At 39.6% G+C, this 14,896-nt stretch overlaps 1 protein-coding gene across 1 annotated transcript; it reads left to right on the top strand.

Moving 5' to 3' along the window:
- The first annotated feature begins 5,408 nt into the window (after positions 1 to 5,408).
- On the top strand, positions 5,409 to 10,122 carry LOC112566729 (NADH dehydrogenase [ubiquinone] 1 beta subcomplex subunit 8, mitochondrial-like). The gene is made up of 5 exons (XM_025243065.1): positions 5,409 to 5,562; positions 6,938 to 7,158; positions 7,702 to 7,769; positions 8,246 to 8,336; positions 9,332 to 10,122. The coding sequence occupies exons 1-5, from the start codon at positions 5,472 to 5,474 to the stop codon at positions 9,440 to 9,442; spliced, it is 582 nt and encodes a 193-aa protein (XP_025098850.1). The 5' UTR covers positions 5,409 to 5,471; the 3' UTR covers positions 9,443 to 10,122.
- Positions 10,123 to 14,896: the final 4,774 nt, after the last annotated feature.

Below are 14,896 nucleotides of genomic sequence, written 5' to 3'. Positions count from 1 at the left end.
CGGCTGCAGTCTCACTCTGCTATTAGCACCATAGAAGCCTGTATTAGTGACGTCAAGGACTGGATAGTAACAAACTCAAATTCACCGATGATAAAACGGACGCGTTAGTCCTCCAAATCACATCAAGGTGGGCGAAACCAACACCACCTTTGCGTCAGTCTGCCTATTATGTATGAGCTCCTTAAGATCAGTGTCATCCGTCTCGTTCTCTCTATGCGTGCTACCAACACTCTTATTGTCTATTTGTTCTTTCTCGGCTTGATTACTGCGATCGACTTCTTGCTCAAAGGCAGACCTGCATAAATTCCTCATAAACTCCAGAAAGTACAGAACTCTGTTGCACGTCTGGTGCTTAGTGCTAAGGAATGGGATCATCCGGTCTCGCATTTATCAGTACAAACTGTCCGTGCTTTGTTTTAATTTTTTTGCGGGCTCCTGCCCTGATTATTTCTCTGAACTTCTTTTCTTGTCCTCTTTGGTTCCAGTTAGACAACTCCGCTCTTCGTCTGATGAACGTCTCCTAACTATTCTTGTCACCAGAACCACAACACATTTACAGGATTTTTAGCAAAACAGTGGAACTCTCTCCCTTTCCATATCCGCCACCTACTCACGGCTGAATCTTTTAAATATGCACCTCTAACAACAGTCCACACAATGCTAATCCTTTGTCTCACCCTTCCCCACTTATCCGCTTGTTGCTTCTTCCCCGCTCGTCTTTACGATGTTTTCAGTCCTTGTTAGTTGGTTCCTCTGCGCTTTTCTGTATTTGTCTTTTATTCGTCATCAGTACTGTTGTTTATCCTTCCGTTGTTCATATGTTGTTTGTTCTTCTGTCTCTTGTATGTAGTCTATCTCTGTTTTGTTCTAAAGCGCTGCTACTTAGGAGTGTGAGTGTGCGCTTTACACATGTTGCGCTGATTATTATTATTTCACAGCAGGTGGTGTGACATGAAGATAAGCTGACGACCTGACAGAATGACGCAGGTTGTTCAGACTGTGTAGTCCACGCCAAAGTGTATATATATATAGTGTGTACGTAAAGAACATACAGTGTAAACCACAGTCCACATAGCAAACAAAGCAGTAAGACACCAAATCCAACAGATGGAATGATGAATGAGCCCCAACAGAAGCCATTGTCAAATGAACTGTGCCCATCTTGAAGTCTCCACATCAAAGGAGCACCACAAGCCAAATGTACGACGGCAGGCCCGTCAAAAACACACCAAGTCCAACACGAAAATGACATCAGACAAGAGAAAAATACTTTAGAAAGCGGCTCCCGTCCAAACGAAGTGTTGATGATACTGAACTGTTTATCCTCCATACCTTGTTTACACACCTGCAGAATCTCAAGCTCATGCACAAATTCTGTTTGCTGACTTCTCATCGGCTTTCAACACCATCCAACCTCATATCCCAGGTAGAAGAATCCATGACGAGTTTTTCCTTGACCATCAGCTGGTGTCATGAATCATTTACTTTTTGGTAGCCAGGCAGCAACGAGTGTTTGTCAATGGCACTTTTTTCAACTCCATCACAACGTGCACTGGCTCACCATGAGGCTGTGTTTTAAACCAGCCCTGACGAGAAGAGGGTGGGGGAGGCTGCGAAGGAGGTCCGGTCTGCGATAATAATTTCTCAGAATTTAATGTAAGAGCAAAGAGATTGTCTCGATTTCCGTCGGAATTCACCACCAAGCCCCGTCAGTGTCATCCACGACAAAGAGGTAAAATTTTAAATGCATGGGGACCATCTTCGACAGGCGACTTTGCTGGGATCCCAACATTCAAGCTGCCGTAAAGATGGCTCAACAGTTCCTCTTCCTTCACCGGAAGCTGAAGAGATGTTTCTTTAACTCCTATCGGGCCGCCGATTCTAAATGTTATGTGTGCTAGTGAATGCAGCTGTCTGCAACATGAGTCTGTTTGGCGGATAGGGTTAGGTTATGGTTTTGTTTTGTGCTTCCATATCCAGCTGCCCCGAGTTGCCCTCTGGGATAAGTAAAGTGTTATCTATCTCATCTTATTTCCAGGTTGGATCCTCGAATCAAGACTGAGACGATTCCGTTTTCTTTTTTTTTTTTTTTTTTTGACAAGAACAATTAACCCTTTTTGAGATCCAAATGGCTGCAGTTATCTGTAGTAAGGCCACTTGTCAAATGTTAGCTCAAGTTTTTTCATTGATAAAGCAAGTCTTTCAAACAAGTCGTCGCTGTAGTGCCATGCATGGCTTCCAGCGAGAGCAATTCTTGTTATGTGTGAAATGCTGCAGTTGTACCGCGAATGAAAAGTGCCATGTACATGTAGTTAAGTAGTATTTGCCATATCCGTTGTCTCGTCACATGCCAGAGAAAAAAAAGGGAAATTTCTTGCAGAATTCTTTAGTTTAGTAGGGTGTTTGGTTGTTGTTGTTGTTGTTGTGTTTTTGTTTTTGTTTTTTTTTGTTGTTTTTTTTTTTTGGTTTTTTTTCAATGTCTTGTGCCACCTCAGTTATCCGATTTGAGACGGTTCTCCGTGACAAAAACACTGTAAAACAGTTTTACTTTGGGGCTACAACTCCGCAGCAGCTACCATGCACCCTCTCACAAACTCCCCCTCTACCTGAGGCCTCCGCTCACTGCGTTAACTCGATCGTCTCAATAACATTGTCTCTGTCAAAGCGATATCTAGTGAAAGCGGGTTGTTGTGATTCTTAATTCATTGAGTGTAGCATATGGTTTGAGTTGTAACGAGGCTCAGATTTGCTTTTTACATCCCCGATAACGCCTCGCCGCAAGCTATAGGCACACAGGTTTGGCTCTGACTTCAGCAAAAACTAATCATGTTAATTTATCGCAGAAATCATGGCAACTTTTGCTATTTCTTTTGCTATTTCTACAGTCGCCATATCTGGAATGTCACGTGATCTCATTGCATCCCGTCTCCTCATCCCTGGAACGCAGCAGTTTCGCCTCGATCAAGTCTTACATTTTTGTAACAGATACCCTCCCAGCCTGTCTGGTACTGACTTTCCTCCGATTCACCGCAAGCCAAGCATACGGGTCGCGGGCAACGACGATCACAAGCACACTCCTGTGTCTCGTCAATCGATCAGGGAAAAATGGCATCCTTAGCAGATTCATCAAGTAAAGAGAAAGACATGAATGAAGGAATTGTTTTCCAAGCCCCAGACTGTCCAGTGGAGAGAGTGACTGTGTACGCTGACAGGGCGGAGGTATGTCGGCGCGTGGGACAGTCCCGCTTTCGACCTCTTGTCCCGCCTGCTCATCGGGCGGGACGCCCAATGTCCCGCTTTCTGGCTTTCTACCAAGTCCATCAAATGTCCTGGTTGTCTTTAAAAATCACTTTTTTCTGCGTTCTTTGACGGTGACGACACCATCATCGGCACGTGTCCCGCTTTCGCCCCCGAAACGTCTGCTCACCGTAATAAACCTTATCAGCCACCCAAGCAAAGTCATGCCGAAAGTCATACATAATCACATCAGCAACACCGCAGAGGAGCTGCTAGCAGAACAGACTGGATTCAGACCACGTAGAAGCAGTTGAGCAGATCTTTACCTGTCGCATCCTTCTAGAAAAACATCTTCAGCATCAGCGGAACCTCCACCACAACTTCGTTGACTTTAAATAGATATTAATGTATACATATTGAATTAAATCAGCGAAGATTGGTAAAATGCCTATTTGTTTGGGTTGTTTTTTTCGTTTGTTTGTTTGTTTTTTTTAAGGAAATGTAAGAGTTCTTAAACACAATAGAAGACGACGCCAAATATTTGTCAACTTTGAAATGAAGTAGCTCGAACCACGTGCAAAATATCATATGGTTCCCTGGGTGATCCCGAAAGAGCATTTTCTGTTGAATTCAGCGGTATATGACATAGCACTATCGAGTTTATGATAGCCACGCATGGCGGGCAAAGAGACCGACCCTTGTTCACAAAGTTTGGACGAGTGTGCAGTCTCAATAGCGACTAGACTTCACTAGAGCAAGTAACGCGAAGGCAGCGGGACACATTGACACAAATATAGAAAAGTACTTAGGTGAATATAAGATTAAATAACAGAAACATTACTGTGTTAATATGATGAACAATGAAATTGAAAGTGACATTTCTGCTAGTCTTTTTTAATATTTGAAGCTTTAATATAAATACAAAAATTTAAAAAAATTCTTACTATATAAGCATGAAAAAGGCAGAAAAACATTTAACAACGAAAATTAAAGGCTTTACATCGATACGGCAACCCATAAGGGGACTTACAAAACGTATTCGAAGCCTTGTTAACTAAATCTCTGAAATGTCATTGCAAAAGTGTTAATTAGATAAAAACCCAAAGTTTCGCTTCTGCCAGCAAGAGTTACTGGCACTTCACTCTCAACCAATGTCTCATGACTAGAATAGTAGTAATCAAGATTCAAAAGGCACCTGTATCATGCTACGACCCTACAGCCGACCAATACTAGACATTGCTGTAGTTTGATGAAACAGTATTTATTAAACGTGAACAATAGGGCGCCTCCGTCCAGCTCAAAACGAAAAAGAGGAACTGAGTACACAAAAAACACTGTACGGGCAAGTAGGGCAGGCGGACGAAGGCATCACGGGATATATGAACTGTGACTACCACCGACACCACATGCCTTTCCAACACCAACAACAATGCCAACAATACAATGCACGCGATTGTCGACAAAAGTCCAATAAGCAAGCAGAAATTATTTAGTCATTGCTACAGTTTTCTTTCACGTAGCCTGTCCGTCATCAGAACGTAGAACATGCACAGTGTGTCCGAGCCTCACTTCTCAGACATAAGGTGGAGAAGGACTGGGTGACCGATGAGAAACGGTTACATGCTAACACCACGTCTAGTCGGGTCCGAGTGCTTGCTCCGTGCGCCCTGGTACTTTGAGTCTGGTGCTCGCACCAGGGTCTAAGCCAGGAGAAGACGTAGAACACCTTGCAGGACACGAACTCCACGGTCTTCTTTCGCCATGCACTTTGAAAGGCAACCGACACGGCCAGAGGAAGAACTGGCTTACGAAGATCAAAGACTAGACTTGTCGTCCTGTACAGGACCTGCTATTGCCCAAAATAACAAGAAGTAGTGGACCCTGTAAGCTGTCGTGTCTATCCATGTGCTTCCCCCGTCTATCCAAGTGCCGGTCAAGGGGCGACTATATGTGATGATTTACTATGAACACTTCTGCGCGACACTAATTGTATCATTCGTTTGTGTGAAGATGAATTATTTAAATAGTAACTAACTCCAGGTACTCAAATCGACTCCTGAATGGGGTATTCATTTTTAAGAATACTTTAAGTCGGTTTGGTTTACACAGTTTCTTGAGATAACCAGGACCACTGCGTTGTCAAGTAGAAGAGTGTACAGTAACTGGGGTATTGCCTCCCTTGTAGTTACTCTTTGATACTGAGACGAGTTGCGCAAGGTCGTCAGCGATTCAACATGGCAACCTTGAGGGGAGCTGAACTGATGTTAAAGATCATCCGCCCTTTTGTAGCTAGACGGGGCCTTTCATCCACATCTGTTATTAACAGTACAGTATTTTGCATGCTTATACTTCAATCAGCTTATGAATTTCATTCCGTTTACATAGAATTTAGATATAGTATAGTTCAAATTGTGTGCTCGTCTACGCAAAACCGAAAAACTTTCTTGTTTGATGCGCTGTCGACTGAGTTATAGGTAGAATTCTGTCCAGTAACTATTGAGACCTAACTATTGGGATTAGCTGGAAATTGAAGAATATAATCTTTCCCCACTGATGCATACATAACACTTCTAATTGGCTACACTAAATTATGCGAGGGCATGGCATAAGGCGGGCTAGTTGAGAGGTGGGTATAATCACAAACTAATATCCCTATACACGTCCTTGGTATAATGAAACATCTTAACTTTAGATGGGCTTACGACGCGTTGACACTTTCGTAAACCGGAAAAAGAGACTCTGTTTAGCTATTACAGTTGGTGTTTTTCTAGTTTCACAGTGTACCCTCCAAAAGTTGTTTCGAGAGTTAAATTGTCATTACCAGTGGCAAATAGAAGGTTTACAGTATGAATAACACACGCACACACAAGTTGCACTGTCGTTTTCCATTGAAGGCCACCGATCCGAAATCTTTTATCATCTTGACTTTAGATTTAGTAACATGATTCTAATACTGACATGAACAATTTTATTTTTGCTTTGGTGCAATGGTTATCTAAAAGAAAAAGAATTAAAACTAATTAAAGCGGTTAATCTCAAAAGGGCAAAGAATTTACTAAGCAGTTGTTTCTTTTGAGCAGCTGTGCCATTGTAAAATGTTTTGTTGGAGCAGATGTCTTCAGTGACCGTAAGGCTGCCTTCTTGCATAAATTTATCCCCCATATCAAGCAGCACAACATATTAATTTTCGAGAGAGGATGTATCAACATTTGTGATGATAACTGTGTAATATTATGACTTTGTTTTATTAACAGAAAAATCTGTAAATCATTTTGCTATTTTATAGTACTAATATTTTTTAGTAAATGCATTTTTTTTCATTGGTACACATTATATGCCATAGTTGTAAAGCTGACCTTAGATTTGAGCATCACAACATTTAGCCATCATTGTGATCCTACTTTGTAGTTGTTATTTTCAAGAATATCTTCACATTTGACTGCGCTGACATTTTCTGAAGAACTGATTTTATGCCTGAAATTAAGAATGACAGGACTGGAGTGGAAATTTTTTTAAACAATTAGGAATGGAGTGCAGAGTAAAGACTGTTCAACCATATCCTTTTACCTCATCAGAGTATTAAAAGATAGTGTAAGGTGATAAAAGATACTTTGTAAAGTGCTTTAGTATCCATTTTTTTTACAGTACTGTTACAACAAATAATAAATAATTGTTCTTGCTTTATTTTAATTATTCACAGATTGGAATAAAGACTGGAAGCCTGGACCATATCCAAAGACTCCTGAAGAACGTTTAGCAGCTGCCAAGAAGTATGGGTTGCGAGTAGAGGACTATGATGTTTATCCTGATGACGGCTTGGGGTATGGAGATTATCCTAAGCTCCCATATGCCTCTGGTGATTACAGAAGTGGATATGAAGACTGGGACATCCCTGAGTTGAAACGAAACTTTGGTGAACCAGTAAGTTTATCATTCTCTGAGTACAAATTGTCATTTTCAGTTTACAAGTTTTTTAATTTTAATGCCTTTATGGGTATTTTATTAGGGTTGTATAAGCTTTGTCTGTTAAGAATTTTAAACCAAAAAACGTAAGAACACATTCATTTTTTTATTAAAGACTAAATTATTTAATTTAGTTATTTATGCACTCCTGTGTACACTTGCACATGCATATGTAGCATGAGCTGTGTTGACTACACCTCCTCTCATTCTCAGTAGTCTTTCTTCCCTCCTTCACCTTCCTGCTAAATCTCACCCTCACTTTCTCTTTTTTCTTCTCTCTCTCTCTCTCTCAAATTGCTCTCCTTGTGCTTCTTTCTATATGCAAACACATTCAGCAGGTTGTGATGGAAATGTGAGAGTGACCAGCCATTTTTAAACTGATTTTGGGCAAATTATGTTCCATAAACTTTAGTGTAAAGTTAATTTTGTTGTTTTGTTGGCTAGCTAAAAAAAAACTATATAATATAAAATCCTAATGCACCCATCAATTTTGCATTTCAGCTGCATGTAATGGCAGATTGCATTACTGAAGATAAATGGGATCCAAATGCCAAACCTAGATATTCATAGTAAGTTTCCAGAATTAAAATTCGTAATGCAAGTTTAATATTTTCTTAGAAGGTATAGTTTTATGTTTACAGTGCATTATGTTCTATTCTTCAAAATAATGAATAATGTAGAAAAATCAGTTTAGAATAACTCTCTCACAAGGAACGGACACGAGAAGTAACCACATTAATCTGTTTACTGTAAGGCATGAACAGAACTGTTTTCTTAGGTTTGATAGTTGATCTTCATTCTTTCTCAGAAACAGTCTTAAATTGTTTCACATGTGTTTTTAAAAGATACAACAGAACACAGAAATAATTTTGTATTTTCAGTAAGTCTTAATTGAAAATGGGATGAAAAACATTGTGCTGTGTTTGCTCTCTGGCTTAATTTTTATCGTTTTTGTTTTTGGGGTTTTTTTTGTTTGGTTGTTGTTTTTTGTTTTTTTTTTGCCATATCTCTGTTTCAAGCTTGTGAAAATACTTCTTGGTTTCAGCTTGAACATGTTTCTGACAACAACCGGGTTCGTGGGTGCTTTATTAATTATCTACATTGTGACACTGCCATATCCTTGGTTTCAGCCAGCGGTATGTTTTCCTTTATTGGTGAATTCTGCAACATTACATCATATATTTTGCATGCTTACTCATTTCATCTGGGCTGTTTTGAACACAAAAATAACTAACATCTCTTGAAAGACTTCTACAAGCAAAGTAAAGGAAGCAAAGAATAAATTCATAGAAGTTGAAGTGAAGGTAATGCTCTTAAAAGATTCAAGGATCAGGCTTCTTATTTTATTGTCTCCCTTTGAAGACATTTAGGCATTTTAAACTTCCTTCCCCTCTACCTAACTGCAGTAAGAATCTAAGGTTCTGGGTTCATATCACATCTTGGAAAATACTTCTTTCTACATGTAACACCAGTTTTGGCTGCTGGGGGTTTCCTTTAGACATTCTGGTTTCTCTTCCCATACTATCCCTTTTAACAAGCATGCAAGAAAACCCCTGGGTGGGATCACTTTCCTAACAAATTAACCAAGCAACCCTTCTCATCACCCACTGAGAACAACTGAGATTTTTGGATAGGTTGGATATACAGAACTGGAGATTATAGAGATGAAAGACTAAAGGTATTCATAACAGGAAACCACACATTGTCAAATCTGTGACTATCTTAGGTACATTTTTCCTGAACATGACCTTAATTCAGCAAATAAGACCTTCTATTCAGTCTTTTGCTGATTTGACACATAAATTCATGATTCAAACAAGTCAAATTGCCTTTTAAAAGAGGATTTTCAAATATACTTGCTGGAACTTGAACAAAGGACAAGGTTGATTTATTTTTATTGTCTATTTTCTTATCTCCTTGTTACAGTTATATTTGAAACAAATGACATTTTCATGCACAACTTTGCCTAATTTGGGTTTGCCAAACCCAAACTACTGATTTTTTAAAAATACTAAGAGTGTATTCACGGACTAGTGATTCCTTCAGAAATGAATAACTTGTTAAGAACATATTTGTAGTTATTCTAAACTAAAAATGATAATGTTAAAAAGTTTTTGTTTTGCAATTGCAGATGCCAAAGCAGTATCCGTTCAACGATCTGTTCTTAGAAAAGGGAGGTGATCCAAAAGAAGAAAAAGTAGTGAAACATTACACATTTGAGCGAGGAACCGAGGATAAATAAGAACCAGTTGAGTTAGACTGAACCCAAAGTTGCTTATACCCTCCTGTATCTTCAGTGTTCTTGTTTATAGACTGTTTTGAGAAATAAAAGATAAGTATATGTTTTTATTCATTGCTCATTTGTGCAAGTGGTGTAGGAAGATGATTTTTTCAGACGAATAACAACTTTGAGACCACCCAACCCCCCCCCCCCATTTTTTTTTTAACCGTCAGCTTCTTAACCACATTAGACAAAAAAGGGTGAACAGGCTTGCCTTTTAAGAGTTGCCTTCTCCTTTATCACTGTTTACTACAAACACTGTGTCCACCAGAGTTATATTACGGGACTGCTTGGAGACAAATTTTCCACATTAACTTCTAGAATGAGGCCCCCTGATTGAATATGTTTCTGATTTCACCATCAGGAAGAACAGATGTGAGCTTTCCTATTGATAGAGGTACAAAAGCTCAAGCTTTATGATATATTTTTAGTTTGTTGGCTGTAAGCTATGGAAAGTGGAAGTCCCCGACTTTTGCCTAGAAAGAGTGAAAAAGTAACTAAGCAACAAACTGCTTTTGACATTAAGAATTTCAAAGGGATCACTGAGACCCAAAAGCCTAAAACTTCATGGAAAGAAGTCCAAAGATAGATGTTTCTGATGTTTATATTAAGTCTCTAGGCATTAAAAGTACATCTTTGTATTTATTTGTTGCTCGTGAATGAGAGTCGCAATGTGGGAAATAAATTTGTGTGATGGAAAAAAGAAATTTGCATGTTGGTACAGCAGTTACATAAGACAATGACGATGAACAGGTTTGTTTTCTTTTCTTCTGAGTTTCAGTTACAGAAGATCTTTTAACAGGTGAATTTCCAGTACTTAAGATACCTAGTACATCTTGGGACCCACCTTTTCTGGGAATAGTTAAGTGGTGGGTTTTTCATACCTTCCTCTTGTGTGTCTGAGCACTCTTTTGTGGTGAGCCAGACATTGCAAAGCCAATTATATCAAAGCATAGAGCTTGCTGCCAGCAGGGAAATGTGCTTTAGAAATGCTTTTGTTATTATCATCATAAAAAATTATCTTTCACCTAATAATTCTGCCTTTTGTTCCATTCTACTAACAGTAATTAGTCTGTATTTTACCACAAATTATTATTTTTTTTTTGTTTCCTTCTAGTCTTCCAGACTGTTTCATAAGATACGGAAGTTCTTGGATTTCAGTCGCATGTTTTCTACATATTATCCAGGTCATAGCTCAAGCTTTACATTGTGAAGAAAAGTACTTTGACATGGGGTGTCTTCCCTTCCCATTCCTAGTAGAGCACTTCACCCTGAAAAGGATTTGAGTGACGAAGTTGTGTGCATGCGACTAGCAGTGCATATACCCTTTCAATAGGATCAAAGACTTGAGGTCATTGTGACACCACTGAAAAAGTACTGAGAAAATCCTGCTGCCAGGTCGGTGGTCCCAGTTTGTTGTTTTTTTTAAATCTGTTCTATCCAGTTAATGTTTGAAGAAAACGGTCTCGACTGTGCTGGGCTTGAGGCATAGCTTTTAGGGGAGTGTGGAGAAAGGCCCTGTTACCTATAATCCTACCGACTGACTTTTAGTGAAGCAGTAGGTGCACGAAAATTTCTAAAAGACTGGCGACTCCCATGATCCAAACAGGTGCAAGAAACTAGTGTCAGTCTTCCTGTCCGCAAGCGATGTAGCATAATTCCCTAACGATGGCACTCCAACTACAGGTATAGATATTTTCTATAAACTCAAATTGTTTTCAATACCTTGTTAAAACAAAATGTTTCATTTAAATAAAATATCGATTTGTATTCAGTATATTCACCGTTGCACATCCTGGCTGCTTCTTTGAACTTGCGCCGAACACTTGACCCTGTAACTTCTGATTAAAGGTTAGGAGAGAACTAGAGAGGGACTATTGTTCCTCTAGAACGAGCGTGAGTAAAGGTGTTGATTATGTATGCTTTCTTTTGGAGAACGTGGAATGCTAAACAATGGGTAAGATAAAAATAAAAAGACCTGATCTCGGATAGAACCGCAAAGTTTCTGGTAGAAGCTTGTCTGACATTGCCGGGCTGTGTTAATGACTTTCGCTTTATCACCTTTGTCGATCGATGCCTCGTTCGATCTCGCAACCACAACCTGCACGCCAGGAGCCTGACACGTTAAAGGCGTACAGGAGTACAATATCCGTGTTAGATAACTGAGTTGAGTTCAGTGCATAATACCATTTCCCATCCGTTTTCGTTGTACAACATAAAACTAAAGAATTACTGCGGACAGGAAAAAAAATCAACCTTGTCAGGTCACGAATGTCTACAGAAATGACTAATTAAAATATTTGTGGCATTGGGTTGGTTGTAACCTCGAAAATGGATTAGGGTTAATCATTCTGATTTGGAGGACAATATCTTGCACTGAGCTCAGGTATGCCGTGTGCATGCGCGTGTGTGTGTGTGTGAGAGAGAGAGTATTTGTGCTCTCATAGAGCTTTAATTATTTAACGTGTTGAAGCTTATTTGTCATACGGAATTACCTGCGTGTACCCGGCGCTCCAGGCTAAATGTTCCCACCACTACACGGAAACCAACAAAGAGGGCGTTGGCAGCAATCTTTGTTTCTTTTGAACCTCTAAAAAGCCGCAACCTTTGACCGCCAAGTCTGTCCCTTGACTACACTTCGTGTCCAAGCTAGTGTTTAAAATGCTTTCACGGTAGAATACATTCGGCTCACACTGGGAAAAAAAGTTTTGTAATGATTCGTTCACAGCTGTTAGGCTCAACGTAATTAATCTTTGTTTTTTGCTCTTTCCTTCTGTGAAAACAGTCGTGATCCACAAAGTTGATTCCCTTGGCACAGGCTGTATCTTCCCTGTCTTTTTCCCGACTGCCAGGAGACAAAAAAAAAGTTTTCTTTGAAAACAGGGAAGTCCTTCTACTCTCCGATCAACTATATGGTTTGCCAGCAAAATTATTGTCCTTAGTTGTACCCACCACCCGTGCAATGGTTGTCTCTGCTTGTCGCAGTAAAGGAATCGCTTAACATTGAGAAGAGTATGAATTCAATAAAGGAGGCTTCGGAGGAAATTCGCACTCAAATGCCTCATAGGATATCGCCAGAAAACCATTCCATCTATCATTAAATGTGATAACAAAAACTCAGCTCAGAGCATCGCTAACAGTGATAACAACTCTCATCATTTCTGCGGTCAAGAATCAACTATTTGGAATGTTCCTTTTCATTCTTTCACAATATTTTTATAGATATTTTTTAATTTATCCGTGTCTGTTCACCTCACCCAGCCAATGACACAATTTTTGTGTCACGCTGACACAGACCTTTTGTCGGTAGTTATACCGCCTGGAGTCTCCTTTAGTGTTTGCTGAGATTTCATTCCTTCCCACCTCCCCACTCCCTTTAAACGACATAAATATCGGTTGGCTTGATACACGGGTCCTCAGCTGAACTGCTGGTGTGTGAGTTGTCACCGTCATACAAATATTGCACAATACGGAGAGGGCACTCGAGGGTTGGCACACAGACCTTAAGGCTAAATTGAGTCAAATATGAAATTGATCATTAATAAGGCTAGCTAGCAGAACACAGCGCTTTCATCAGTGTTTTCCCCATTTAAAAAAAAAAGCATGGACTTCATTCTAATTACTGCTCATTAAAGGCTGTCAGCAGCACGAAGGCTTCTGGTCTATGCAAATGAGACGTTTTTCCGCTGTTTTTATGAACTGTACTCATTCAAACATAATTTTGAACTCAGGTTTTCCTTTACTGCAAGTCTCAGCACAGGAACTTATGTACCGGTCGCTCGAGTTGGATAAGTTTCTGATGTGCTTGACTAAATTGCTCATGCGTGAACGAACACGTGCTGTGATTTACTCAAATACTACAACAAAAACTTTGTACAATAAAACACAGCCAAAAATACTTGCTTGTAACCTGCAGGCTCACGTTTGGATTATGACAGAGACGTGGTATAACGTCTCTGATTATGATCACCTGTTGCATTGATTATGATCACCTGTTGCATTGATTATGATCACCTGTCCTCTCTTGCAGCGCACATCGCATCAACAGCAAGTCACAAACCCACAGTCAGCGACATTTCATTGACAAGGACTTGTGGGGCCACAGGCGACAGTGCTGACTGATTTGATGGCATAGGAATGTATGAACGCCAAAGTCCTCCTCACAGCGACTGCAAGAGCTTTTTGTATCAGGAATAAATTGTGCATCCAAAAACAGGATGGCCGGACGGTGAAAGTCAAAAGATAAAGCGAAAGCAGATTTTTTTCTTCTGCTTCTTATCTTTCTTTTCATCAGTGTTCTTCTTCACCTGAACTCATTTTTCTACACTTCCATCTGAAAATCATTCTTTTATTCCTCCTCCTTTAACTCATTCTTCTACTCTTCTGCTTCTTCTTCTTCTCCTACTCGTTATTCTACCCTCATCACTTTTTTCGTTTAATAATTCTTCAGACTTCTGCTCTTCATGAACTCTTATACTTTCCTTCTGTTCCTCAAACTTGAAATTAGCACCTTTCAAAGTTTCTTCCAGTTTATCAAATCGCTTGACTCGGGAATCGGAGAACCAATCACAGGTTAACAATCCATCTTGCACATCAAGTCATCAGTGTGCCCCAACCGTCCTCCAGTTAAAAGTGTCAGTTTGTGGGCGAAAATGTGCTGTACTCTTCCCACACTTTTTTTTTTCATACCTTGCTATACGCCTGCAGCCAGGAAACTTCCTACCTCCGGAGAGGGGGATGAGTGTGGGGGCAGTGTTTAGCCTATACAGCTAAGTGTATAGACCGTGACGAAGTAAACACACAACCGCACAAACTCATATTTAGTATATGTACTGCGTGAACAGTATGGGGGATGAGTACAGCTCACACTCGAGGTTACACGCGTTTTTGAGTGCTCTCGATGAAACCTTGAGAAAACCTATTAAGTTTAGTTTATCTATATCATCTGGACCAAAAGTGTAAACTGAATTGTGTGTTATATATCCTGTGGAAATGCCGTAGTTCTAGCATCCACATAAGATCATGCTTTGCACAAAAGAAAAGGGAATAAAAGCTAAAGTAAGGTTCATAATATATATATATAAACAAATACATACACATAATATTTATTTCAGCCGTGACTATGTACGTGAAATATGCTACAATGATGGCCACACTTAATACCCATCGTCTACCACACACACACAAGCAAACCTCCCATTTCAGTCCCATAAGGCAAACAAAAATATAATCTTTACAGTAGATACATAACTATGTTTGATGTTCTATAGGTTCACTTCAGTAAATCAAACTTCCTTCTTACAGACCGGCCATGCAGAGAACTACATTTTTAAACATTATATAAAGACAGTTATTTCTTATTTCATTATATTGAAGACATTTTTATTTAGAAAGCGATCGCACCTGGGTTTTTTT

The sequence above is a fragment of the Pomacea canaliculata genome, linkage group LG6, assembly GCF_003073045.1.
Source record: "Pomacea canaliculata isolate SZHN2017 linkage group LG6, ASM307304v1, whole genome shotgun sequence".
In the NCBI taxonomy this organism is placed as follows: domain Eukaryota; kingdom Metazoa; phylum Mollusca; class Gastropoda; order Architaenioglossa; family Ampullariidae; genus Pomacea; species Pomacea canaliculata.
The sequence above is the reverse complement of the archived record's forward strand: the minus strand, read 5'-3'. Positions and strand labels throughout refer to the sequence as shown.

Bases quoted from the DNA above. Each gene is read 5' to 3' on its own strand.
- LOC112566729 (XM_025243065.1), top strand. From the start codon at position 5,472: ATGGCAACCTTGAGGGGAGCTGAACTGATGTTAAAGATCATCCGCCCT. The intron at 5,563-6,937 runs GTACAGTATTTT...AATTATTCACAG, and splicing joins ATCCACATCTGTTATTAACA to ATTGGAATAAAGACTGGAAG. The intron at 8,337-9,331 runs GTATGTTTTCCT...TTGCAATTGCAG, and splicing joins ATCCTTGGTTTCAGCCAGCG to ATGCCAAAGCAGTATCCGTT.